Below are 26,506 nucleotides of genomic sequence, written 5' to 3' on the forward strand. Positions count from 1 at the left end.
AGGGACAGCCTGCTGGTCCCTCTTCTTTTCCCCGAAGGAGCCTCACCCTCACCCTGCCCACCCATGCTGGTGATAACACAAGGCTCTCTCATTTCTCAGTCATGCTTTTAGTGCCGTCATCGTGGGACTTAACCCAGTAACACAACACCCGGAAACGCTGTGAAAAAATATAAAATCCCAGGCCCCATCCCAGCCCCACTGAGAATTATATTCTCTAGAGAAGGACTCAGAAATCTGTATTTTTAATAGTTTTTCCAGGTGATACTTTTTCAGGCTCTGGGAATGCTCTTACTTACTCCATTGGGTCAATTTTAATATTTTTAATTCTTTTTCTCATTTCCAGCCTCCTAAGCACCCTCTCAAAATCTAAAGGTGATACCAGCATAGCCAAAAGGGAATGACCAGGGCTCAGAAAGCTTTCGCTTCAGTCCTTGTCACAGTACTCTCCAGATGACTGGCATTTCACACTCTGGAGATGAGGCAGAAGGTCACCACAGCACCCTTCAACGTGGTACAAGAGCCCTGTCAAATCGCAGACTCTAAGAGGCCTAAGGATCTTTGGACTCTGGTGGGGGGAAATGTAGCTTTGAAAGACTAGTTACAGTTAATGAGGGCAGCTCTTGTAAAACTCTGTAAAATTAGATGTTAACTAGTAAAAACCTAGTAAGACACACTAGAGATGAAAATGATTTCCACTGAGTAGAAAAGATAACTCTCCAGGTTATGATTGCATTGCCTCAGGATATTAACCAGCTTTGTATCTAATTTAGCGATGTTATCTCAGCATTCCTTTTTCACTCTTGAAGAAAAAAATATATATGCATATGTTTCCCTTATCTGTTCAATCTTGAAACCAGTTTTACCACTTTGTTGGTTTCCCCATTAGATAAATAAAACTTTGACAAGTGCTCACCATTTGTGTGTGTATGAGAACTGTTTGCACCTGAGCCACCTAAATTCTCTCCATTCCCTAGATTGCAAATGAACAGAGTAATAATTTCCATCTCTCAGCCTCACTGAGAGGATCAAATGAGAAAATACATTCAAAACTAGCTGAGATGCTAGTAAGTTCTGCGAACTTGGGCAAGTCGGTTACCCTCTCTGTGCCTCGGTTTTCTCACCTATAAAATGGGGGAGATGATAGAATCTACTTCGTAGGGTTGCTGTAAAATGTTAGGAGCGTGCCTGACTATAAATGTTTGCTAAATATAACAGACAAATGAGAAAGAACTCTTTGTAAAGTACAAAGTATTTGTGTTCTACAAATATCACTGCTATCATTTTCTAGCTATGTGTACATGTGGTAAAACTCAGTTAATGTTAAACCAAAACAAAGGGGTTTCTGAGGGTTCATGATACTAGTCTCTCTCCTTCTGGGTATGTTCAGAAATTCTTGTGTTCGTATTTTTTTAACTAGCAAGGAGATACTACGCACATCACAAGCTAGTCAGCTCAGAATTTCCCTTTCTATCAAATGGAAATGGAGATGCCCAGAACGGGCAGACATTAGGAAGAGGTTTTGAAGAGTAGACAGAGTTTTTCTAACGTAACGGCTAATGCGTGCCCCTATTTGGGACAAAATAACACATTAAGTAACTATTGTTTTGTTGTCTTTTGTTTTCGAAGGGCAAGAAAGAAAAGGGGGAAGAGACAGCTCGAGCTGTCTCAGGACTAAGATTTCCAAAGCTGTGCTCCTCCCACCTGTGACTGCAGAGGAGTGGGAACACGCCAACCTGCCGCAGGCATGGCTCTAGAGCCAAACGAGGGACCAAGGAGTCCGGGGCCCACAGGCAAAGGCAGTCCTTTCTGAGGGAGCAGAAAGGCCAAGGAAGGGGGAACTGCGGAGGCTGCTCCTGATGTGAAGAGTGGGAGAGCTCCTCCTACTCCAGGGACTCACCTGAGTAGACGTCATCCCTGCCCGAGGTCCAGCTCCAGACGCAAGGCGGCAAAGCAAGATGGCCCCACTCACAAGCCTGGCACAAAGCTGAAATATGCCGTCTTTAACCTTCTATGAAGGAAGTTTCCTAACAGTGCATTCAATCAACACTCCTTTTCACCAACCGAGTCCCACTACATCTTCTCCCAGTCCCCACAGGACCTGGCACCCTTCCGACCGGCTCCTGGTCCTGTGTTCTGCTTTCGTGTAGTAGACCAAAGGATGTTTGGATGAGCACTGTTTATTCCTCTGGCCAGCAGGGTCTTTATTTCATCCTCTTCGGGCCTTGCTCTTGGCTGCGTCCACCAAGATCGGTAACCTCTCTGGGCAAATAGGGCTGACTTCTTGGGATCAGGACGCTTAACTGTCAGGGACCTGAGAGACCCTCAAAATGGCTCACCCAAGAAAAGTTTACAGGTTTGTTTTCCAGTGTCCCAAATAGCCTATTATGGGTATTTACTAGAATTGGATAAGAATAGTTCGGGGAAATGGGGTAATATCTTTACAATTTCTGAGAAAAATTAAAGCAGCCTTTCTAGCAACCAGTTGCTGGTAAATAACTACAGTCCTTGTTTATCAGATCGACCTGAAGGAAAGGGTAAACGCACGAGGCAGCGGTTAACGTTGTACAGATAAACACTGTGGATAAGACACAGGGGAAGAGATGAAAAGGAACCTCTAAGATCAGTAGACCTATGAAAATATGCTTAGAAACAAGAGACTAGGTGGGGCTTCCCATGAATAAAAGCAAAAAAACAAAGAGCAGGTGGGTGAAGACCACAAACTAAGCTGCCCTAAATGTAGGTTCTTAGTCTGTTTTAGTCTCTGATTACATATCCCAGTAACTTTGATAACTTTGTCCAGTGTTTCTTAGCATCCTAAAGGACAAATCACAGTGAGAGCACAGGTCAAGAAGGTGGGAAATCGGAAAGCCCTCCAAAATCATAGGGTACACCTGTTGTCCTGGCCTGCCCAGCATCCCTGCCACTTCCTTGGGAAAACAGTGCCTGATCTGCATTTAGAGAAATGGTCCGCTCTAGCCGCATTTGGACTGGGGGCCCCTGGAGTCAGTCATAACAAGCCAGGACAACCAGATCTCGTTTCACTGAATTGCAAGATGAGTGACAGCTGGTGAAAACGGCTGGCGCTGTGTCACGCCTGTGATGGCACCTGAAGAGACTGTGAATTCCTGCACCCTGTCCTTTCCGAGCCCTAGTCCTTCAGCTTTCCCCTCACTCTATGTATTGCCTCATTCCCTTTCCATCAAGTTTTTTGTTGTTTTGTTTTTTAAGGAGGGGAAGAGGACTGGTGAATAAATTGCAGAGTCCACTGCAGCAAAAAGTCCTTGTATGCCACCCTCTCTGTCCACTGCTTCCCCCTACTCCACTCTTACAGATGAAGAATTTTAAAAAGGGCAAAGCAACTTGCCAACATCACACAGTTGTATTTTGCTTCTAAACCCATCAGTCTAAATAAACTAAAGTTAGCTAAACATCAGTGGTAGATAATCTAAGAGTTAGGCCCTCCAGACGCTCCTGAAGGCAGAGAGGAAGGATGCTCAGGCCATCTCAACGATAATTGCTTATTAAGCTGCATAATACGATACAAAATGCAGAGCACATGGCCTCAGGAAGACCAAGTTCCTCCTGGCTTGAATTCGTCACACAGCTGTTCTGGGTTCTTGGCCACGCTCTTCAGAACTTCAGGCTCTGCGCCTGCAAGCGGGCTCCCTCGTATTTACTGGGGCCAGTCATGTGCCAGGTACTGGGCTAAGGGATGTGAAGGAGGCGAGCACAGCTTTTCTGCCCTCCATCCGGCATCTCCCGTCATGGAGATTAGAGGAGGCTGAAGGGTGACAGATTAGGTCGCCCCCAAAACGCCAATTCAGTATGAGGATCATTTCAGCTGAAGGCAATCGAGAAGAAGCAGGTACAAGAAAAGCTCCCTGCCCTCCCCTTCGCTGCCTAAAAGCACATAAATTTCCAAGGGTGTCCCTCTTCCTCTCTCTACCAGGAAGGACAAAAGTTAACCATCAGAGACAACTTTAGACCCCATCAGCCTGGAGACGGCACCAGAGGAATCCACATGACAAACTTTGCTCATCAGCCTTGTATCTACCGTTTGTTTCCCAAATATTTACCTTCGCACAGTTTACTGCCTTTGAGAGACTAAAACCTCTTTCCTTTGTCCTACCATTTCTCTACAAATGTCTTCTTCTTTACTGAAGATGCTACAGAAGCCTGAATTCTAACTGTGTTGCTCATTTTCCCCTGGGTATCTTCCATGTGTACAGGTTAATAAACCTGTTTGTTTCTCTCTTGTTAATCTGTCTTTTGTCATAGGGTTCTTAACCGAGAACTTAGAAAGGTAGAGGGAAAATTAAGTTTTCCTCCTTTCCAAGGTCATCTGTGAAAGTACTTTGCAAACACAAAGAGGACACACAAGAGGTAGGTATTACTGTCTGGTTCCTGGAAACCAAGTCACCATTTCACAACCTCTCTTCCTTCCTTCTTAGAACTGCTGCAAACAAGGGTTGCAAGCAACGTCCAACTTCCGCTAGCAAGCTGCCTACACAGCTGTGGAGGGGGGGTACCTGTGCATGAGCGTGTGTGCATGAGCATGTGTGCGCGCGTGTGTATTGAGGGCAGAGAGGAAAAGGCCACCTAGGGGTCCGAAACGCAGCATCCTCAACACTGCTGATCTTCTCCGCAGCCATAATCCTATCATCACATAAGTGAAAGAACAGTTTACCCTTTGCATTCCTACTCAAGCCCCAAATCCAGCATCAGTAAGAGATAGAGCTTCCAGAACACAAGGAGCCTGACATCTTTCCCAACACAGTGGTCTCCTCTCTCTCTAGCACTCCAGTCTCCCTCCAAAGGAATCCCTTTCCATGATTTGTCCTTCCTTTCCCGCGGAGGGAGGAGGGGGGCTTGGAAAAAGAAACCACACCCAATATAATGCAGCCATTATAGCCCCTTGGCCCATCGAGACCTCTCTCCAGGGAGACTGATGCAAGAGGAGAAAATGTAGAGGCTGCCAGTTCTCTGCAAACCCGTAACCTCAGGGGTAAAAGGAGGGGGGTGCATTAGGGCACATGGGAGCTATGGAAGGGACTGGAAAAGAGCCATAAGTACAGAAGTCATAAAGACCCCATTTCTCCTTAAACTGGCTGAGGAAAGCCTGGCCAGCTCCACCCACTCAATGATATCATTGTTTTCAACAAAAGCTGGTTTGAGAACCCCCAGGGAGGCCCCCAGAGAGGCCTCAGCTGCCGGAATAGGCAGAGGTCTCACCAGTTCCTGGGAGATCGAGTGTTTAGAATTGTAGATAAGGAGCGAAGACTACGTAAGGGTCCACATTACAGAGATAACCAGGGTAAGGACAGACTTCGCTCCTGCAGGGCCTTTTAGGGTCATAGAAAGAGTGCTGGACACTACTTCTCACATAGACTTTATCAGTGGATCCCCACCACCAAGATCCCGCAAAGTTGGTGACTAGAAAGGGTTACGCTTCATCTGATGAGGACACTAAAGATCCGAGAAAAGAAGTGGCTTGTCCGAGGTCCCACCACAAGCTGAGGACATGCCCAGGGACTCACACCACTGTCCCAGTACTTACTCCAACTGGGAGCCTCAGATTGACGCTGGAGTCCATCCCCTCCCTCAGCCTATATTCAACCCATCTCCCAGTCTCCATGATTCCACCTTATAAATAAGTATCTCTGGAATCTGTCCTCTTCTCTCCATATCAGCTATCTGTGCCCTAAGTCAGATCACCGTAATTTCTCACTCAGATTATAATGGAGCTTGTGAATGGGTCTTACTACCATCGCTAATCTTGCCCCCTTCCAATCCACCCTCCACGCTTCAGTCTAAGCCGTCCTTCTCACATGTATTTTGGATGTGTCACTGTCTGGCTTTTAAAATAGCCTCCATCAGCTTCCCATTGCCCTCAAGATAAACACCCAGTCCCTTAAAGGAGACTACAAAGCCATTCAAAGACACTCCTGCCAACCTGGCCAACCTCTTCTCTCATCGCTTCCTTCCCCCTTCTCACTCTCCGCTCTAACCATAAAGAACTTCTTTGCATCTTCAAATGTTACTCTAGCCTTTGAACCTTTGTTCCTGCTACTTGTGCTGTTTGGAACCCACTCCCTTTGTATAAGCTAACTCTACCACCCCCTCCACCACCGCCCTACTTCTTTTCACTTCACTTCCTCCTGACAGCCTTCCCTGAACCCCATCCAGGGTAGGTTCTCCTTCCCCATGCTCCCACGGTACCCTCTGTTTCCTCCATCATAGCTGCCCCACACTGTTCAGTAATGGCTGGATTACCTCTCGTCTCTACTAAGCTCTAAGCCCCATGATGGTAGACACTGTGTTTTGCTCGCCGTTGCTCTTCCAGGAACACTCAGGACCTAGCCCAATGCCAGCCACACATTTGGCACTCACAGTATTTGTTGAATGAAGGAAGAGAAGGAAAGAGAGAAAGAAGGTGAGAATCCCCGGTGAGTAATCCAGAGCTCAAGCCCGAAACGCGGAGACGCCTGTCAGAAAAACCAAGGATTCTCTGACTCAATACCTGCCCCTGAATGAGTAAGAGTAAGACCCACAGCTTGTTCCAGGGTGCCCAAAAGTCTATTCATTTAGCGTTCAAGGTATCAGCCAAAAGTTGTGTGTATCACCGAGTTCTAAAAAGAGAAAGGGTAAAGCTTCCTTTCTTACAATCAGAGTATTTCCTGGGTAAAATGTAAATGAGGTTTCATGCTCAGGATAAAACTAGTCCAGAGACCTCAGAATTGGCCTCTTCCTCCTGTGGACTTTTCCAGGAGATGGTGATGCTCTACTTCCTAAGCACAAAGACTGGGGAGTAGAAACATCACCAGCTTCTAGGGAGTCTGGATGAAGAGCCAAGGCACATCCTTGAAGATGAAGACAGAGGTCTGGAAGGTGGGACCTCCAGTCCAAATGTACATCCACACATCCATCCATATCCCACCCACCATGTCTTGTTTTCAGGAGACTCCATCCTCTCCCCGAGTTGTGAAGAAGCCATCTTTGCTTTGGGCTCAGCCCCTTGCAGTCCATGGCTCCATCCACCAGGTACACCTCCATCCACTCAGCTCAGCCCAAATTTCCCTTTGACGGGGAGGGTGGGGGAAGAGCTTCTTCTCATCCAAGGTGCAGAAAATATAGCTCAGTTTTAAATTGCACCTCAAGCTTCTTTCCTAGAAATACTCCACTTATCTTTCTGATCACAAAGTTTTACCGGAGGCAAGAGAGAGCCCAACTCAAAGTCAAACATAAGAGAACAAAGGAAACGGAGCTCTAAGCCACTCAAATCTCAGGTAGCTCAGCTGTAGAAAGGACAGAAACTCCTTCCCCAAACCTACATACTGCTCTTCTGAACTACGATGATTTGGCCTAGTTGGAATACTGAATTCCTAAGAGCTTATTAGCACTACAATTTTGGTTCCTCTTGATCCAGACCAAATATTTATATATTAATTTCTCAGTCTGAATTCCTTTCTCATTCTTTCACTCATCTCTCCCCCTTTCCTCATGCAAAGCCTCCCCTCCTTGCTCCTGCAAGACAGAGTTCCAAGGAACCCTCCTTAGGGAAACTTTCTCTATACTCTAGTCAGAAATTCTCTCTTCCTTCTTGTCTCCTCAGCACTTTACTTTTAACTCTATTAAGCAAATTTGTAACCAGCCTGGGATTGTGCTGTTTGTGTGTTTTCTCTCCTACAGAGAGTAAACTGTGAGAGGGCCAGAATATTGGGTTTGCATCGACTCCCTACAGCACCCTGCACAGGACTTTCCACACAGGTGCTCAATTAATGTTCACTGAAATCAAACTTGTAGAGTGGAGTTGAGTTAGCTCTGGTTTAAAAGGTAGGAAAAATACATCAACTGATGAATGGATAAACACAATCTGGTATATTCATGCAGTGGAATACTATGCAGCAATAGAAAGGAACAAGGGACAGATACCTGCTATACAACATGGATAAAACTCAAAAACATTACACAGTAAAAGAAACCCCTCACAAAAGACCAATATTGTATAATCTCATTTATATGAACTATCCAGAGTAGGCAAATCTACAGTGACAGATAGCAAGTTAGAGATTGCCAAGAGCTAATGGGTTTCAGGGAGAAAGTGGGGGTGACTGCTTATAAGGTTTGCCTTAACAAAGTACCACAAACTGAGAGGTTTCAAAACAAAAATTTATTGCCTCACGGTTCTGAAAGTTAAGTCTAAGATCAAGGTGTTGGCAGTGCTCCCTTTGAAGGTGCTAGGAAAGGGTCTGTTTCAGGTCTCCCTCCTAGCTTCTGGCATTTTCTTGGCTTGCGGCTTCATAACTCTAATCTTTATATGGCACTCTCCCTGTGTGCTTGTCTGTGTCCAAATGTCTCCTATTTATAAGGACACCAATCATATTGGATTAGATGCCACCCTACCCCTGAATGATTCCATCTCAACTAATTACACCCACAATGACTCTATCTCCAAATAAGGTGACTCTGATGATTGTTGCGCAACTCTAAATGTACTAAAAAATATTGAATGGCATACTTATTTAAACAGATCAACAATACCGTATGTAAGTTATATCTCAATAAAGCTGTTTGTTGTTTTTTTTTTTTTTCAAAGGCAGGAGAGTTTGGGTTTAAAGAGGCTGCCCAAGCTCAACAATCAACCCATTGGTGAGAACGTGTGGAACAAATTCTCTCAACATGGGTGGTGGGATGCCACTGACAGAGAAGCCAAAGGCAATATGCCTTTATCTACCTGCATGTTCTGTGTAAATTCCCTGGGACCCAGTGAGTCGCATTTAGGAGGTAATCCTCTGAAAGCACCTTCCAAAGAACATGAACATATTCACTCTAGCACTGTTTGTAAAAATGGGGGGAAAAACCCCATCTTGAATGCCCATCAATATGGGGTGATTAAATTAATCATGGCATCTGAATCATTATTGAATCTGAATGAAGGGTATATGGGGATTCATTACATTATCCTCTCTCCTCCTGTGTGCATTTCATCATTTTTCATTTTAAGAACTTTTTAAAGTAAATGATGGCATACACATACAATATAATATCACATAGCCATTAAAAGCGACCAAGAAATTTACATGGAAACGTATCCATAATACTTTCCCATACAGTGCTGTACGAATGTAAAATGGTACTGTCTTTGGGGAGGAATCTGTGGAATGGGAGGGACAATTTGTCAGAATTTAAAACATTTTAAACACATAGGCTGTATGTCCTTGCAACTCTGCTTCTAGGTATCTCCTCCTCTGCCCAGTCCTACAGAAACACTTGCAAATATGCTTAAAGACTATGTATAAGCCTATTACTGCAGCATTATTTGTCCTAGCAAGAACTTGGAAAACTGTCCATTAATAGGGAAATTTTTAAATTTTGGTCCATCTATTCAGGAATTCTATGTCACCATTAAGAAAGTGAAATACATCTATACATGTGCTCATGTGGAAAGATACTGAAGACCAATAATAAAAAAGCCAATTACAGAACAGTACATAAAGTATGATCTCATTTATTTTAAAACTCTATTACTGACAATTTTTTCTAGGATATTATTATTGAAGTTTTCAGACATTCCAAAAAGTTCTTGTGTAAATTTTTAAAAATAATTTGATGCTTGCCCATGGAATATTTCCAAGTGAAAAAAAATTGACTATGAAACTTCGGATATAGTACGACCCCATCTGGGTAAATTTACATGGACATTTATACAGGGTTAAAAAAAAATCTATGTGAAACCGTACGTTCAGGGTAAATGCTCACTCCCTGGATGCGCGCTATCGTTGTTATCTTAAGGTAAACAGTCTGATGGTCAAGGGTTCCTCAAACTCAAGAATCAACTCCCGACTTCCTCCAAGTACACACTTCCCTTCACTCCGACAAGAGTCCACTAAGGCCAACAGGGCAGCTGACAGCTTCCTCCCATTCATTTTACCCTGTGCTCCTGCTGAAGGGCCGCCAGGAGAAATAAGCTTGAGACAAAAGAAAACCATGGACATCCTTCCTGGCTACACAGGCAGCCCTGGCTGTGGGTCCCTGGAAGGAGATAGAGCCGGAACCGGTATACAGATCCCAGCCTCTTTATCAGACAGCTCAGGGCCTTGCCAAGGGAGGGTCCGGGCGCTGATTCTGCAGGCGCAGACAGGAGGTACAGTTTGGCCAACCGGAGAACCTGCAAAGCTGGACTCTGGAGATACAGTTAGGTCAAACTGGGCACGGCTGGAGAGCAGAAGTGAGTTTCCTCCCAGGGGCAGTGAGTTTTAAGGTCGTCTTCCTAATTACATTTGGAAAGCAACTCAGGGGAATTCCCTCTTACTTCATTCTTAAATGTTTTTCCGATCCTGCAGAACACAAATAATAGCGACTATCTGTTGGACTCTCACTGTGCACCAGTTACCGTGTAAGCCATTTAAGAGCATTAAGTTACTGAATGTCACGTGACATCCGACAAGGTGGCCACTATTATTAGCCCCATCATGTGGATGAGGAAACTGAGACTCGCAAAGGTGAAGCAACTTGCCAAAGCTTACATCACCAGTGGGTACAAGGAGCTAGGTTCTGAATCCAACCTGCCAGGATTACACCATCACAGTCCACTGAAATCCAAATTCTAACCAGGGCCCCGGGAAAGCAGCAGGAAAGAGAAGAGGGAGGGCAGAATAACAAAGAAGTAACACCAGTGCTAACTGAAGGAGCGCATACTGAGCAAGGGCAGTGCATCCAAGAAGCAATATGAGGCCACAGCTAAGAGCCTGAGGCTAGAGTCAAACATATCTTCCTCCACATCCTGGCTCTGCCCTTCCCACCAGGTGACTTGAGCAAGCCACACAGCTACATGCCACAGGGTCCCCATTTGCCAAATAGGGTTAATACAGGTACCCACACCTCTAGGTTGTTGTGATGATTCAATTAGATGACTCACACAGAGACTGCTCTATAGGCATCCCCTACACTGTGGCCATTACCACAACTGATGGTATCATTACTCATATCTGACCATCATTCTTCAGCCAGAAGTTACCCAAAGGTAGACTGAGAATCAGACAACACGTCCCGGAACTTAAGAAATGCCGGTAAGTGGTAACCACACATGCTATTTCTCAATGTTTTTCTCTTGTCAGTTTCTTACTTGAAGACAGTCACAGGGGCCACATGCAATGCCTTGTATCATCAAGACACCTTGGAAAACATCTGATGTTGACTTTGCACTAACGAAAGTTAGCATGTACTGAAAACCTGCTCATGTTTGTGCCAGGAGTGATCCTAAGCCCATCACAGTACATTACTGCAAAGGCTCGTGAACCCTGCATATGTTTCCTGTGGCTGACACGTAACACATTACCACAAACTGGGTGGCTTAAGACAACGAAAAGTTATTCTCCCACAGTTCTGGAGGCCAGAAGACCAAAGTCAGGGCTGCACTCCCTCTGGGAGGTTCCATTCCAGGCCTCTGCCTACATTCCTTGGCTTGTGGCTGCATCACTCCCACCTCTGTGGTCACTCTGCCTTCCCCTCTTCTGTCTGTGAGCAAACCTCCCTCTTACAAAAATACTTGTGGTTGTATTTGCAGCCCACCCACAAAATCCAAAATAATCTCCCCTTCTCAAGATCTTCATTTAGTCACACTTACAAACATCCTTTTTTGTCACATAAGGCAGCACTGCCTCATGTCCCAGGGAGAGTGTGGTCTCTTGGAGGGTGGGGCACATTTTTCAGCCTACCCAACCCTGCAATGAAGGTGTTAATGTCTATTTTCTAAGCAGGAAGTAAAATATAGTAAGAGGCAGGTAGATCTGAGTTTGACTCCTGGTTGTGCCTGACACTGGGTAAATTACTCAAATTCCTCACCCTTGAGTTCCCCCACGTATAAAATGTGAATGATAATAATATCTCATTAAAAGGGGTGCCATGAGGATTAAATGAGATAGTACGTGAAGTGCCTCTGCACAGGGACTGGCTCTCAGTAAATGCTCCCTAAGGAGGGAATGTTATCATGGATACAGATGAAGAAACAACACTCAGAAGGCAAGTGACTTGACAAAGGCTCCCTAACCAGAAAGTGTCAGTGCCTGGAACCACATCTAGGGCTCTCTGGCACCAAAGCCCAAGCCTGTTCTACCCTATGGATTATGGCACTTCGGGCTTCTGTGCTCACAGCCTTAAGACCCAGCACATCTAGGTTATCGATACTGTCTTTCGGCAACTGTATAGCTGCCTCCCTTCAGATCACCACTTCTAGTTACTAGTTTACGCAGCGGATCTGAAGAAAGCAATGTCATGTTTCCAGTGATTTAGAAATAATGAAGACCCTGCTTATGCACGGGTGGGGTTGAAAACTTGGCTTGTATAAAGATCACATCAGATTGGTCTGCAACTCCAGGGGCTCTGGAGTTGAAATCAATCTCTGTCTACAAAGCTACAATTTTGGAAACTGCACTTCAAACAGGACAGTGAGGTCTCTCTGGGGCAAGGTGCCCAGCCCAGCGCTTAGAATTCAAATCTGCTGATGCAGTCGCTGTCTCAGAGTCAACGCAGCAGGGTTAATTCCAGTTCCTAATACTTCAAAAAAAAAAAAAAATTGGAAGAACATTTCAGACACAGGCAGCTTTCTTCAAATTCTGAGGTCCCCACCCAGCCAATCCAACCGTTTCCTCGGCACCGGTCTCCTTGGGTTATACAATGTCAGCTGTGGGGAACGGGGGAGCCCAGCTGTGTGCCGAGTTTGGAAAAACATTTCGAATACTTGAGATCTGCCAAATACTTGGTTAAAGAACGATATCCTCTAATTTCTTAAGCCATGTGTATTTTAAGTGAAATGTAACCCATATGTCTGTGACTCATTTAAATGCAACTCAGTGAAGCACGGTTCACCAAGAGCACTGGGATGTATCTAAGCCTTTCTTAAGCTTCTCTTTGATCCAGGAAATTGAATTTTGCCAACAGCAAATGAAGCTCCTGACAAGGGAGGGTCAGAGAGAGCTGTCCTTTATCCCAGATAAGATGCTAAAGTCTACTCTTCACTCCAGAGGAAGCTGGGGAGCTGGGAGCCAGGGGGAGCTCCGTGGCCTGGGCTGTATGTAGTTTTGCTCCAGATCAGCTATGTGTTTCTGCCAGGCCTCCTTGGAGGAGGAGTGCAGCAGTAAGCAGGGGTAACTAATCCATCCTGTCTACTGCAGGAAAAATTCCTCTTTTGCCTGCTCTGTCTCCTCTTCTTGGGCCCTCCAGTGTTATATAACTCGAGGGTTGAGGGGGAAAACCAAGGAGCTAGATCACTCCATTCTCAATGACTGTTAATTTTCCAGGTTGTAGCTTGATTTCCAGGATAGCAAAAGCAGTCTCCTTCCCTAAGATATCTCTGAGGGACTGATAAGAAGTTAGAGATAGGAAGAGAGGTGAAAGTCAGAAGCAGTGGCAGGTATAATCATCAGTAAACCTCCAAATGTCTAAATTCTGCCTTGACAATGACTGTTGCTCATGAGATCTGGAGGTAGATATACACACAAAAGAAAACAAACATCCATTCTTATCAGCTAGACTTGTACACATAGGGTTTCTCTTTGCTAACTGGGCTAGGGCATAATTAACGGGGTGAGACCCAAGGACGTGGCTCCCTTCCCCAAGCCAAAACCTAAATCTTAGCATCATTGGAATGGAAGGTAGGAAGTCTACTTTAGAGATGAGACCTCCAGCATGTGCTCAAGAGACTAGCAGAGAGAAGTATATGGCCAAAGGTCCCCTGGGCACAGTGCCCGCTGCTTGAGCTGCTGCTCATTTGCTTTCAAAGGTGACTTTGTAATGTAGTGATGCAGCCAAGGAGCATCCTGCAAGTAGGTTCAACAGTTCAGGGTGCCCTCCTGTTGGAAAACGCGGAGAAGGGAGACAGCCAGAGCCTGCTTCCCCCTGGAGGTGTTCATCTCCCCAGATGCCTATAGCTAAGGAAGATTCCATTTGATTTCAGCAAACAAGCTGTTGTCCAATATGGTATGTGGATTGATGAGGCAGTCCTCAGAGCCCGGGGAAAATTACATGGAGAAAAAATATTGTGGATTTTTTGCCTCAAAATTGTGGGTTGTGGAAATAGCAGCCTATAATTGCTTCTCTGTCATTTCCCTTTTTGGGTTGATGTTGCCTAAACGGTGAGCCCTGAGCAAGCAGCTCATCCTTAACTCCAGTGTCTGTGGTTTTGGGGGTATTCGCCTTTATCCCATGGCCCCCTATTTCCAGGGATGTCTCCACAACCAGAGAACAAACGCCAGAGGCAGGGACTTCTTTTCCAACTTCCGCTTATGCAGTATCCTCTAAACAGGTAGCACAGGAAAGGCTCTTGGAGCCCAATTGGGACAAAAAACTCCATTTGACAGATGAAAAAGTTGAGGCCCAGGAGGGCCAATTGGTTTGTGGACCAATTCCACACTGTCTGTCTCTTGAGCTGAGCACTCTTTCTACTGTCCTACACTTCTCCAATCACAGGTAAGGTTCTCCTAACGACAGCTATGCACCAACACTTGCAAAGGGTGTATATGTGTGTGAGTACATGTAAAACTATGCAACATGTACTTTTATCAGAGCAGATTACTACCTTCATCACATACAGTTAAGTCTGAAAAAACAAGTGTGGAACAATATGTATAGTATAATCTCATTTCTGTTCCTCCCTACCCAGCAAAAATAGCAGCCTGGGTGCGCTTCTGTGTGTCTGTGTCTATGAGTATCTATGTGCGTGTTCTCACGTGCACAGGAAGGGTCCAGGGTGGGCCCACCAAACTGTTAACAGTGGATTCTCCTCATGGGTGGGAAACTTTCATTCTTTTACTTGTTATATTTTGGTCTTGCTACATGTTTTACAATGAGCACATTTTGCAATTAAAAAACCACAAGGGACAAAAATAATAACTGCCATTTACTGGGTCTGGAGTACAAGCCAGGCACTGTGCTGGGCCCTTGACATGCACCATCTCTTTTCACCCTCCCCATGGCTCTACAGCATGAGACTATTATTATACCCAGACAGGGAAACTGAAGCTTAAAAAGGACATACAGCTAGTAAGCGGCAGAGTCAGGATCTGAACTAGGATGTTCCGACATGGAAGCCACATTCAGATTATCCCTACGATGTCACTCCTTCCCACCTGCACTCAACAGAGAAAAGGGTGTGTGTGCCCCCTGGGGATGTCACAGCAGAAAAAGGCTACCAGCTGCCATGCTATTGAACTAAGGCACCTCGGGGTGTCTGCTAGCTGAGCTGTCCCCTCTCTCCTGGCCCAACCCCCATGCGCCTCTGTCCTCACCATTCTTGGCAATCTCCCCCATGTGAATTCCATTAAAGGCCTGCTCACTGCTATTTTGGGCCGTGCATTAGCACATGGGCTTTGATTAGATGGGAGAAGGCCAGACACCTCATGAGGATGAGAAAGAAACTAGAAATGTTCTCTCCCTCCCTTCAGAGTCCCAGAAGCCCTTGTCCACAGCTCCTGGGAGGCCAGAGACTCCAATATATGGGGAAATGTATATGGGGGTAGGGAGCAGGAATGGAGACTTCCTAATCTCTTAGGGCTTTTGAACTTGGTTGTTCCTGCTCCTTAGAACTGTCATCTCTCCGCTGTCCACATGGCTCACTTCCTCACCTCCTTCAAGTCTGGACTGAAATATAGTTTCACCCCTAAGGCCTTCTCTGACCACCATTCCAAAACAGCATCTCCCTCCCGACCCCTGCTCTCCAGAGCACTTATATCCCTTTGTTGGCTCCACGGTGACTGTCAGCAGACACACTATATGTTTGCTTGTTTATTCACTGTTCCCTGCACTGGAACCCAAGCCCCAGGAAGGCAGGAAGTGTTATTCACAGCTATGTCTGCAGTACCTGCGCTGGTGCCTGGAATGTGACAGATGCATACGAGAGGGAAAGGATGAATGAATCAATCGAGACAGTTAAGAACCAGAGCCTGAGGATCACTTAGCACAGGGCCTCGTTTCCGCTCAAATATCACGGGATTACAAAAGCTTCATTAGTGCTTCATGAAATTTGAAAAATCAGAAAAGCAGCACCCTCCCACCAAAGCTGTTTGGAGTCCAGACTCGCACGCACCATGAATGAGAAGGCTTTGGGAAATAAACACACTAGGAAGTCGTGTGCAGTTGGAGTTCCGCTTGCTAACATGTGTTCAGAAACAAAAAGCCCAATTTAGACGAAAATAGCAGGAAGCTGTGCCCCAGGGATACCTGGTGAGGTCATTCTGCTCAGCTCCGCTGCTTCCACTTCTGCCAACTCACCGAGGCCGGGAACCACATCCAGCCTGTTGCTGAGCTCTGGGAAACAAGAGGGCTGCTCAGGGCAGCAGACAATAGGACCACATCCTCGGGTTTGCCCCGGGAACCTCAGCGTGGGATCACAGCCGTGCTGACTCTTCACCGCGTGCTCTATGAGCACTTTGTGCCCGTCCCCTCACTCGGCCGTCATACCACCCACGCTGCCGTTACGACTGTCATTTTGTAAGTGAGGATGCTGAGGTGCCAAAAGGTGCAGCAATTTGCCCCAGGTTACAGAGCTAGCGAGTCAGATCCGGGTTTCTCTGGCTCCAGACCCACAAACACAAATGACTCTTGTCTCATCTCTCTCATTTACTTGCTGTGTGGCCTCAGACAAGTGCCCATCTTTCTCTGAGTTGAAGTTGCTGCATCTGTGCATAAGCCTGCTGTACTCAGTGTCTTCTAAGGTGTGTCCCAGCTCTAACTTCCTATGACCTCTTGCAAAGATTCCAAAATATGAGGGAAGGATGAGTCCTGGGACCCCTGGTTGGCCAGTCCAACTCCAAAGGATTTGCCCATGACACCAACTGGGGCAAATGCTCCAACTGGAGGCAGAATTGAACAGACTAGACCGAGGTGGCAATAGGGAACATTTAGACTAGAGCTAGAGGGCTGGGACCATGCGAAACTGAAACAGCCCCTGAGAGAGCTGTTAAGAACAAACCCTCTAAGAGCCTTTCCTGCAGGACCAAAGAAAGACAATGAAAGAAGAAATCCAGAGCAGACGTGGCCTGCGCCCTCTGCAGACGCAGCCAGCCAGGTATGTTCCAGGGAAATGGGATGCAATCTTGGGCTGGTTTTACTCTCAGGAGGAAAGTAGCAAAAATGATCGAGATGCCCATCTTTCTGGTTTCCCGAAGTCCACTGTACACTGGAGGCAGAGGAAAGATGTGGATGAAGCACTACACAAGCTGCTTCAGTTGCACTTTTACTGCACTTCCAACACCACTCACCCTCCTCTGTGAGTGTCCTAAAAGCCCAAATTTGGAATAATTTATATTCTTGCTTTCCACCAAAGCTTATCAGCCATTCCCATCCTTCTGGATATGGGAAGGTCCCTAACCATCCCTTTCTTGGCAGTGATGCATCTGATTACTCATCTGCTTCCAGGGTACTCCAGGCTGCCAAAAGGAGACAGGCAGTTCTCTGAGCTGTGCAGCCTTATCTACAAGGTCTGCCTGGCAGAATGTAAGTGGGACTGTTGACGGGGAAATACCAGAAGCCTTCAGAAGGCTATGGCCAAGTAAGGAGAGCAAGGTTGGGAATGGCCAAGGAATGGGCAACAGACACAGCCATGCCTTATGTCTATTTACCTGCTCAATATAATGAATCAAGATACAACTGCACTTGACAGCAAATCAATGTGGTAATAGGCAGCCACCCAAGAGGAATGAGGTTAGGAAGATGGAAGAACCAGCCGGATGAAGGCGGGAGACTGCAGACCATGCCTTTATTGGCAGAAGCTCAGATGGAGCTGACCCAGAATAGATGGAGCAGCCAGGGTTTAAGCGTCAAATCCCGGAACACTCCACCTGGCCTCTCTCCTCTCTGCTGTTTTCCTCTAATCTCCTTCTCCTTCACTTCCTGCTGTGCGCTGTGCTGGAGCTGCCAGAGTCCTCCAGCCTATCCCTCCCTTTGTCTCTCTCTCTCACACACAAGCACACACACACACACGCACACACGCACCCATGTGCTTGTAGTGAACTCTAAGAGGTCCCGGACACAAGCCTGAGGAAATTCAAAGAAGACATTAAACAGTCCAGCAACTTCACAGCAAATAAAGAGATTGTGGAAACGCTGGCTTTGCAAGATGCTCCTCGCAAAGGAACCACAGACTGAGAGCTTGGTCACTCCACTAACTACTTCCTTCCAGAACAGCGGCACCTGCGTCCGGAATGGACATGAAAGTGGATCGTTTCATTTTAGACAAAGGGTAAGTCCACTTACTCATTCTTCTCCAGGTCCAGGATCAGTTCTCGCCCCTCAGCCGTCACCCTGAGCTCAGCTCTGAGTGGATGCTAAAAGCAACAACAAAAGAATGTCAGTTCCTAAAAGCAGGGAACCAGGCTCCCAGGAAGGGGCACAGGGTCTAGCACGGGGCTCTGACATTGATCCACAGGAAGTGAACGATTTCCATCCCCAACACGAAATCATGTCAATCCCAGAAGGACCCGTTCCCCTCCCTCATTTGCCTTCTCCTAAAAGACAAAAGAAAGAAACTCAGAGCTGAAATGTGATGTAACCTCCTGCATGCAGACCTGGTAAAGGCAAACGATAGAAAACACGACCTTCAACAGGAAACTGTGAGTGGAGCTAGATATGGATTCAAGTGCTGGCTCTGACACTGTAGTTGTGCAACTGGGCACGTTACTGAAGCTCCCTGCAGCTCAGCCTCCTTACTTATAAAACTGACATACTAATGGTCAGCCCTGTAGGGATCTTGTAAAGATTAAGTGACTTAGTAAATGTAAAGAATTTATCACAGTGCTTGGCACACAGGAAGCCCTAGATACATGTTGGCTGTTACTTAAAATACCAGGGGAAGCCTCTTCATCCTGGGCTCTTATTTTATTTTATTTTGGCTCTCCGTTTGAATACTCTCAAACCATCTCAGAGGAGACAACTAGGAGAACCTCCAACTAAGGTTTTACAGGTCCAAAAGACATATTTCACACACAGGAGAAAATCTGCTGAAGGCTAAAGGAGCTACACACCCAGAAGAGACCATGTAAGGTATCATACAAAGGAACAAAATGGATTAAAAAATATGTTCAACATCAGCGGTAGCTGCCCCCCACCCAAAAAGATTTTTTAAAGATATTTTCAAAAAAAATCAAAGTGACAAAGATTTTTTAAAACAATAAATCACAATGGAGCGTATACTATAAAATGGGCACTCTCATACCCTACCAGTGAGAATTTGACAGTACGGACAAGAGTTTTAAATGTTTAGACCCCCTGGCCGAGTCATGTAAGATTCTATCTGAAGGGTACAAATGGTTTATACACAAAGATGCTTGTTACCTACAATAATGACTAATGAAACAGAAGCTGAATGTCCAAAAATAGGAAAATGGTTAAATAACCGATGGCCCATTCATAAGACAAAACACTAGTGATGACTTTCAATGATTTTTAAATTATTAAGAAAGTACACATGATAATGATTAAGCAGAAAGTTCAAAGCATAACACTGTATGTTTTATTCATGCCTACTTTTGTAAAGGGAAAAAAGTAGGCAGAAATAAATCAAAAGGTTACCGTAGTTACCTCTTGGCAGTGAGATGAGTTAATTTTATTTTCTTTTGTGCATTTTTCCATGTTTCTCTAATTGCTTTTTATACTTTAAGAAATGGACTTTTTAATCTCCTTTTACCTAGTTATTGTGAAAAATTTCAAAGAAATTGGAAATCCAAGTCATCATAAATGCCAGCTAACAACTGGCACTTGCCATCTACCTTTACAAGGATTAAATCACGAGCCACTGCAGCTGTTGACCTTCCACATGCCCTGAAAGGAGTTCAGGGTGGAGATTAGGAATGAGGCGCTCTGTGCTCCAGGAAAAACTCGCAGAACAGGCCTTTAGACATATTTTCAGAAGAGGATTTTATGAGCCCCAATTCTTGTGCCTCCTCCTATCTAGAAAATCATCAATAGAGCCACATGCTCCTCGTGGCTGGCAATTACCTTCATGAGACTAGCAGCAACCTTCAGCGCACACACCAAAAAGTGTGCATGATTGCATGTACCCCCTTCACCAAAATCACATGTATCTGACCCTCCCTCCTTCCCCTCAGGAGCAGTCACTCAGCTATCTGAAATGCTGTCTCCCAAGCTACAGTTCTCATTTTGCCCCAAATAAAACTTAACTCACAACTCTCATGTTGTGTGATTTTATTTCTGTTGACATAAACTTCCATGCTTTAATAACAGTTCAATTCAGGGCAATTGAACTTTTCTTATGGGCAGGAAAAATTTAATAATTTAATTATTTAATTATTTCTTATGGGCAGAAAACAGGATATTTATACATTTAAACATATTAAAAACAGAATCGATTCCTTAGGGTGTTTTAAATACACACTCTCTAACTTGGGAGCAACGAACTGATAAACTCTTGAAAGTTTTTTCTACCCCTTTTAAGGGTGACCTCAAAGCTTAGTTTTGGTGTGTCTGAGAAAGTGGGTCACCTGCTTTGCCAACTCTGGTTTGGGGGCCTGCCTCTTCCAGGCACATTTCTCTTCTTATTAGCCTCAAATCTCACTTCCCATTAGGGTCCTGGGTATCCCTGAGACTTTCATGACACTGAGAGCTCTGATAAGATCTGAACATTCTGATCTAGGGTGCTTGTGCAAACTGGTCCTTTGCTATTTTTTGCTAATTTATCCTATTGAATTCTGTTAAGAAGGGGCATTTCAAAACCATGGGGAGAGGAAGCTGGGGGGATGTTTACCCAGTAACTTTCACTAAGAAATTCACTTCCCTATTTCTGATGCCCTGATTCAGCTTGGCCAGCACCTATTTCTGGTTGCTGGTTCTTTGCCACTTTACTCTAGGGAGTTCCAGAGCAAGGGCCCTGTCCAATCACGTTAAACATCAGAGAGTCCCAAGCAGGCATTTGAGGAAAAGCACACCGCAACTTAGCTGTATCAGCTCCCTTATCCAAGTGGTAGGTGGCCAAGAGCCCACACAAAAAAAAGGAAAGTTGACACAAATCAAAGCACTGTCATTCCTCCCCCAAAGGGACACAACTTGCAACATGAGTATGAGCACCTATTTTTGAGTGGATAATCCATAAATATTTCTCTCTGTGGTCTGGAAGATGCTCAGACACTGATATTTAAAATATGATGTTCCTTGTTTGCAGGGCTCATTTCGAGCAAAACAATGAAACAGCACTGCAAGGGTCTATGTTGAGTCCCTGTCCAGATTCACGTAGCTTTTCTCTTACAACTCCACTCTGTGCTGGGAAGAGGCAACTTCACCTCTCCTAGGAAGTGCAGGGAGCTGAGCACTGTTTATACTTCCTCAGGGCAGGGTTAAAATTCCTTTCTCTTTAGGGTTAGACTAAATAGATCTTTAGGACTGGAAATCTATCCTGTGCATTTGCATCTCTCTTCAGACATAGCACAATATTTAGCAAACAGTTAGTGTTCAATTAATGTTTGATGAATGAAGTAATTACATAAACTAGAGTAAAAGGCCTGAGTGAGACCTACCTCTCCTTTCCCTCTCTGACATTCATTCATTTGTTCATTCAACAAATATTTATGGTGCCAGGCACTGTGCTAATTGTTTCTACAAAATACAGTGACCCAGATTCTGGGCAGACAATGGCTGGGAACAAAGACAGGATCTGAGCTCCACTTTGTTTCTCAGGTCCTTCCTGAGGATGCCCAGCATCCCTCATGTGAAGGGAACAGAGAGGCCTCTACGAGAGTATCAGATTCAGACAATAATGGATAGGTTGGAATGGCCAAGATCTTAACTTTTAAAAATAACCTGCTCTAGGATGGCCATCCATTAATTTGTCTCGACTTTTCCTGAAGCTATTTTCAGCCACTCCAACTTTCTGAAGAAATGAATTCCATGTATTCATTGTCCTTAGAATAAAATGTTACTTGCTTTCATTTGTCATAATATTTTCACTGTGAGTTCCCTTGTTAAATCCAAATTGGAACTTTTTGGACATGTCTGTTTTACTCTGGCCATAACTTCAGGGATTCTGGGCATTTCTGCTCTCTATTTACCTTTCTGGACTCAAGAACCACCAAGTCTGAGATCTTTCCTGACATAGCTCTCTCCTCTGCCTCCTACTAATCTTGCTCTTCTATGTTGCCTAATAAATCATTGAGTGTTTGGACCCAAAGGGATCTTACTAACTACCCCTCTGCTCCAGCCCTCTTCCTTGTTACCCCCTCTAAGCTCTAGTCTACAAATGAGGAAACAGGAGTTCAGAAAATGAAGGGTCCGATAGCTGGTCACCATTACATAGCACTCACACCTTCTTTCTGGTTCTTTTTTGTCTCACTTGAGCTATAAGAACCAGAACCACAAAGAATATCCTAGATGCACAGGTCCTTCCTTCAAGAACAGGATAATGTTTTCTGTCTTACCCCCAGTCCCTGATAAAGCCTGTGCATTCTGCTGGTGTTGTGGCCCAAGGAGCCTAATGCATTTTAAGATTATTGGATTTCAAGATAGATTTCTCTTGACTAGATCCCTACCCAGCCTTTTATTAAAAAATAGTTTGGACTATCATTTTTCCCTCCAAGTATATCATTGCATCAATTAAGTGAAGCATGTAGTATGCAGGAAGAAAAAATAAGAATGACAATATTTAACCGATTTCAGTTGGGAGGGGGTGACTTTTGTGACATATATTTGCACTTAGCTTGTGTCAGCATTAACATGGATTTTCCTCCTACTGTATATCACAAGGAACTAGACTCAATATCCTGTAATAAACCATAACGGAAGAGAATATGAAAAAGAATTTATATATGTATAACTGAATCACTTTGCTGTATACCAGAAACTTAACACAATATTGTCAATCAACTACACTTGGATTTTTTAAATTAATTAATTAATTATTTTTGAAAAACATGGGTTTTCATTTCCTCAACTGCTGGCATTTGGAAATGTCCTAGAAGGTTATCAGACAATGAAAGAAAGCCCCATCTGGGGAGTTCCAAAACTGGAACACAGAGAGGATAGAGTGGGCCAGAGACAGAACTAATGGTGCTAACTAGGCCACCAGGAAAGTTGAGCAGGTGACCCCAAGCTGATAGCAGAATGGAGTTGTCAGCTCTTGCCTCTGAAAATGAGACTTTTTGAGTCTTACCTTTTCTTTCACGGGGCTTTCTGCAGGCTTCCACTGAGGTATTATTAGTTCATGCTGTAGCTGCGGGCTGCCTTCCCCACTTCCTCCTGCCAATACAGGGTGCACGTCATTGATACCCAGGACCTCCGCATCCTAGCTAAGCCAGGCATGCACTGCCAACTGGGAAGAGCCCCGTAGCGGGTCATTAGAAGATCTGCTGGATTCCCGGCTCTGGGCTCCCACTTTGGGTCAGGCACTCTGCTAGGTGTTGATAATACAGGGGTAAACAGAGCTAACAAGGTCTCCGTATACCTCGCAAAGCTCACCTTTTAGAGATGGGAGATGGACAACACAAATATTCTCAAATGGTACAACGGGGTCATGGAATAAAGAGACACTGAAGATGGGGTACCGATTTTAGACAGGATGATCAGCAAAGATGGCGTTTACTTGAGACCTGAGGGACTGGAAGAAAGCAGACATGCAAAGATCCAGGGGAAGAGTGCCCCAGGTAGAAGGACCAGCAAGAGCAGAAGCGGACTTGGCCTGTTAAGGAACAAGTAGAAGTTAGAGTCTAGCAAATGAGAGAGGAAATTGGTAGATTTGATCAGAAGACAGCCATGGGTCTGATATCACAGAGGGCAAGGAAAGTGTCTGGATTTTATTATAAATAGACTTGGAAGGCACTGGAGGGTTTAGACAGAGCAACATGATCTGTAGGCAGTTTTTAAAAAGAACTTTCTGCCTGCTGGGTGGACATGGAGATGGAGAGCGTGGGGTGGGGGAGGGGGGCAGGGGTGAGAGTAGAAGCAGAAAGGCAAGGGTAGAGGTTTGCTTGGTGGCTCAGACTAGAATGACATCAGTGAAGAGGAATGAAGTGTTTGGATTCTGGGTATAACTGGAGGGCAAGCCCCTGGGTATTATTCTCATTGAGCTTCAGTTTTCTCATCTGTAAAATGAAGACAGTGATCTCTACTTGCCCTTTTCACAGCATTACTGGGGAGAGTTACTGTGGGAGTGCTTCCCAATCCACAAAGCATCATCACATGAACCCGAGGTTCCTAAGGGTAAATTTGCATTTACATATCACTTCCTACTTTCCAAATTATTCTCACCACCCAGCTCTCCATACTCAAAACAATCCTGGGAGGTAGGTAGATAGCAGGATTCCTATTTTGTAAGAAAGGTGAACTGAAATCTGTTTGAGGAGAGACTTGTTCTAGGCAGGGCAGACCTCAAACACTGGTTGCAGACAATCTTAATAAAGCGGTCATTTCTAAAGACCTAGGCAAATTAATCTCTGTAAGAATAAGCCAAATCCACAGGACTGCTGGGTAAAGAAGTGAGGACTCCAAAATCTATTCTTTCTAAACCAACCACATCAATCACATAGAATATAATGAGTGATATAAAAGATGGCCATAATTGTTCTGTTACAGTGGCGCAATTAGAGTGATTCACTGTCCTTTCAGATTACTGATATAATGTATTCTCAATCAAAATATATCCCAGAAACAATCTCATTAGGCTAGCATTAGTTTCGTCATATTAGTAAAAGTCAGAAGCAATGCATTAATTTATTCATTACATGTTTTCTGAGTGCTTAACTATACGCCAAATGCTATGCTAGGTGCTTGATATTCAACGGGGAATCAGTGAGGCATAGTCCCTGCTCTAATGACTCTGATAAATCTAGATTCTTTGCAACAAAAAGGAATTATGATATTTAATGGAATATTTAAAGGAATGAAATGATCCTTAGGGTTGTAAAAAATATTGAAAGCAAGGCTCAGGAATAGAGGAACACAGTACATCTTGAGAAGAATTCTTCAAAACTTGGAAATAAGGCAAAAAAACAAGCAGGATGTCCTTTCAATGTCAGATTGGAGCATTGTTTAACAGGCCTTCCCACAGATTATTGAATTATCTAGGGAAATGTATCTTTGTTTAACTTTAAATTTACTATTAATTAAAGGCTATACTCGTGAAGTTATATGTTAACTGTAGATTTCAGTCTGGTAGAGATGTGAACGACTTCAGTGTAGTACAGATAACTAAGAATTATGGTTGTTTACCCCCATGGGGCATTGACCACTTTTGTATCTGTCCCAACACAGGATTTCAACATTCTTTCGTGGATGGCTGTATCACTTCTGTTCTAATGCTTTGAACCAGCTTTACCATTCTATTCACTGCCTCATTAATAAATCAGTCTTTGCAACCCATTCATCCTACATGTGTATGAGAGTCCTGTTAACTTTTTGAAAATTATGCTTCTGCGATTTCTTGATGGAATTTATAGTCATTAAAACCATGTTTCTGGAGAATGTAACGATGTGGGAAATGCTCATAATGTCAAGTGGAATATGCAAGACACAAAACTGTACATATGGTATGGTTCCAATTTTATCAAAATATATTTATAGGCACACACACAAAGACTGGAAAAAAGAGGAAAGACTAGGAGAGCAGTGGAAAGATAAGCCAAAAGCAGAAAAAAGAGAGAGGGAGGCAAGCCAGGGAGGGACCGACTGTTTTCTGCCTGCTCCGGTCTCCCGCATCTCCAACCACCTCCCGGAGCGCACAACGTGGGAACAAAGCCGGGGCTCCCGGTCCGGGAAACGGCAGGCGCGCAGCCCCGAGGAGTTTCGGGGGGCCGCTCCCAGGTCCCCAGGTCCCCCAGCGTGTCCACCTCCAAAGCCCCCCACACCCCCCCGTCCCCTGCTACTTACTTCTGGTCCATCCCGGCAGGGCGAGAGCCAGCAGGCAGAGCTGGGCGGTGCCCACTCCCCAGGGCATGGTGGCAGCTGGCCCCTCGCGCTCTCTGCGCTCACCAGCACGCGGCCATGCCAGCCCCCCGACCAGGCCGCGGCGCTTCTGGAAGCCAAGCAGCTCCCAGGCCGGCTCCCAGCCATCGGCCGGGATGCTCCGCCCTCAGCTCCGCGGGGCTCTACCGTGGGGACCCGCCCTCCAAGGGAGGTGGGGCTGGGAGGAACGGCCAGGAGGAGGAGCCGGAGGGACCCCTGGGGAGCCGGGAAAGGGGTGGCTCAGGTGCTGGCGACCAGGGAGCAGGGGAGGGGGACTCCGAGCCGGAGGCAGGATCGGGATTCACGGTGGGCGCGGCCTCGGGAGGGCAGGCGGCTCGGGTATATAGGAGTTAAACTGGACCCCTCTCTGCATAGCGGCCCATTTCCTCTGTCCCGCACTGTGCTAGACGCCTTGGGTGACCCTCAAGAGGCTACTCACCCAGCGCCGTCCAGTAGAGGCCGCCACTGTTGAAGGCAGGCTCCGAAAGAGTTAACCAGGCACGGAGAACTAAGTGCTACAAGGAGTTGTTTTTTTAGCAGGACACAAATCAAGGATCCATTCCTTCTGACT

General features: G+C 45.3%; 1 protein-coding gene across 1 annotated transcript in view; it reads right to left on the minus strand.

The window, feature by feature from the left end:
* ADAM19 (ADAM metallopeptidase domain 19) overlaps positions 1-26,333 on the minus strand; it is an 81,521-nt gene extending 55,188 nt beyond the window's left edge. The window contains exons 1-3 of the mRNA XM_010970049.3: positions 25,861-26,333; positions 23,150-23,235; positions 18,250-18,320 (exon numbers count right to left, since the gene is read on the minus strand). Coding sequence (XP_010968351.1) covers positions 18,250-18,320; positions 23,150-23,235; positions 25,861-25,927 — 224 coding nt within the window. The 5' untranslated portion in view covers positions 25,928-26,333. The remainder of the gene's footprint in view (positions 1-18,249; positions 18,321-23,149; positions 23,236-25,860) is intronic.
* Positions 26,334-26,506: the final 173 nt, after the last annotated feature.

This window comes from Camelus bactrianus, chromosome 3 (genome assembly GCF_048773025.1).
Source record: "Camelus bactrianus isolate YW-2024 breed Bactrian camel chromosome 3, ASM4877302v1, whole genome shotgun sequence".
Classification (NCBI taxonomy): domain Eukaryota; kingdom Metazoa; phylum Chordata; class Mammalia; order Artiodactyla; family Camelidae; genus Camelus; species Camelus bactrianus.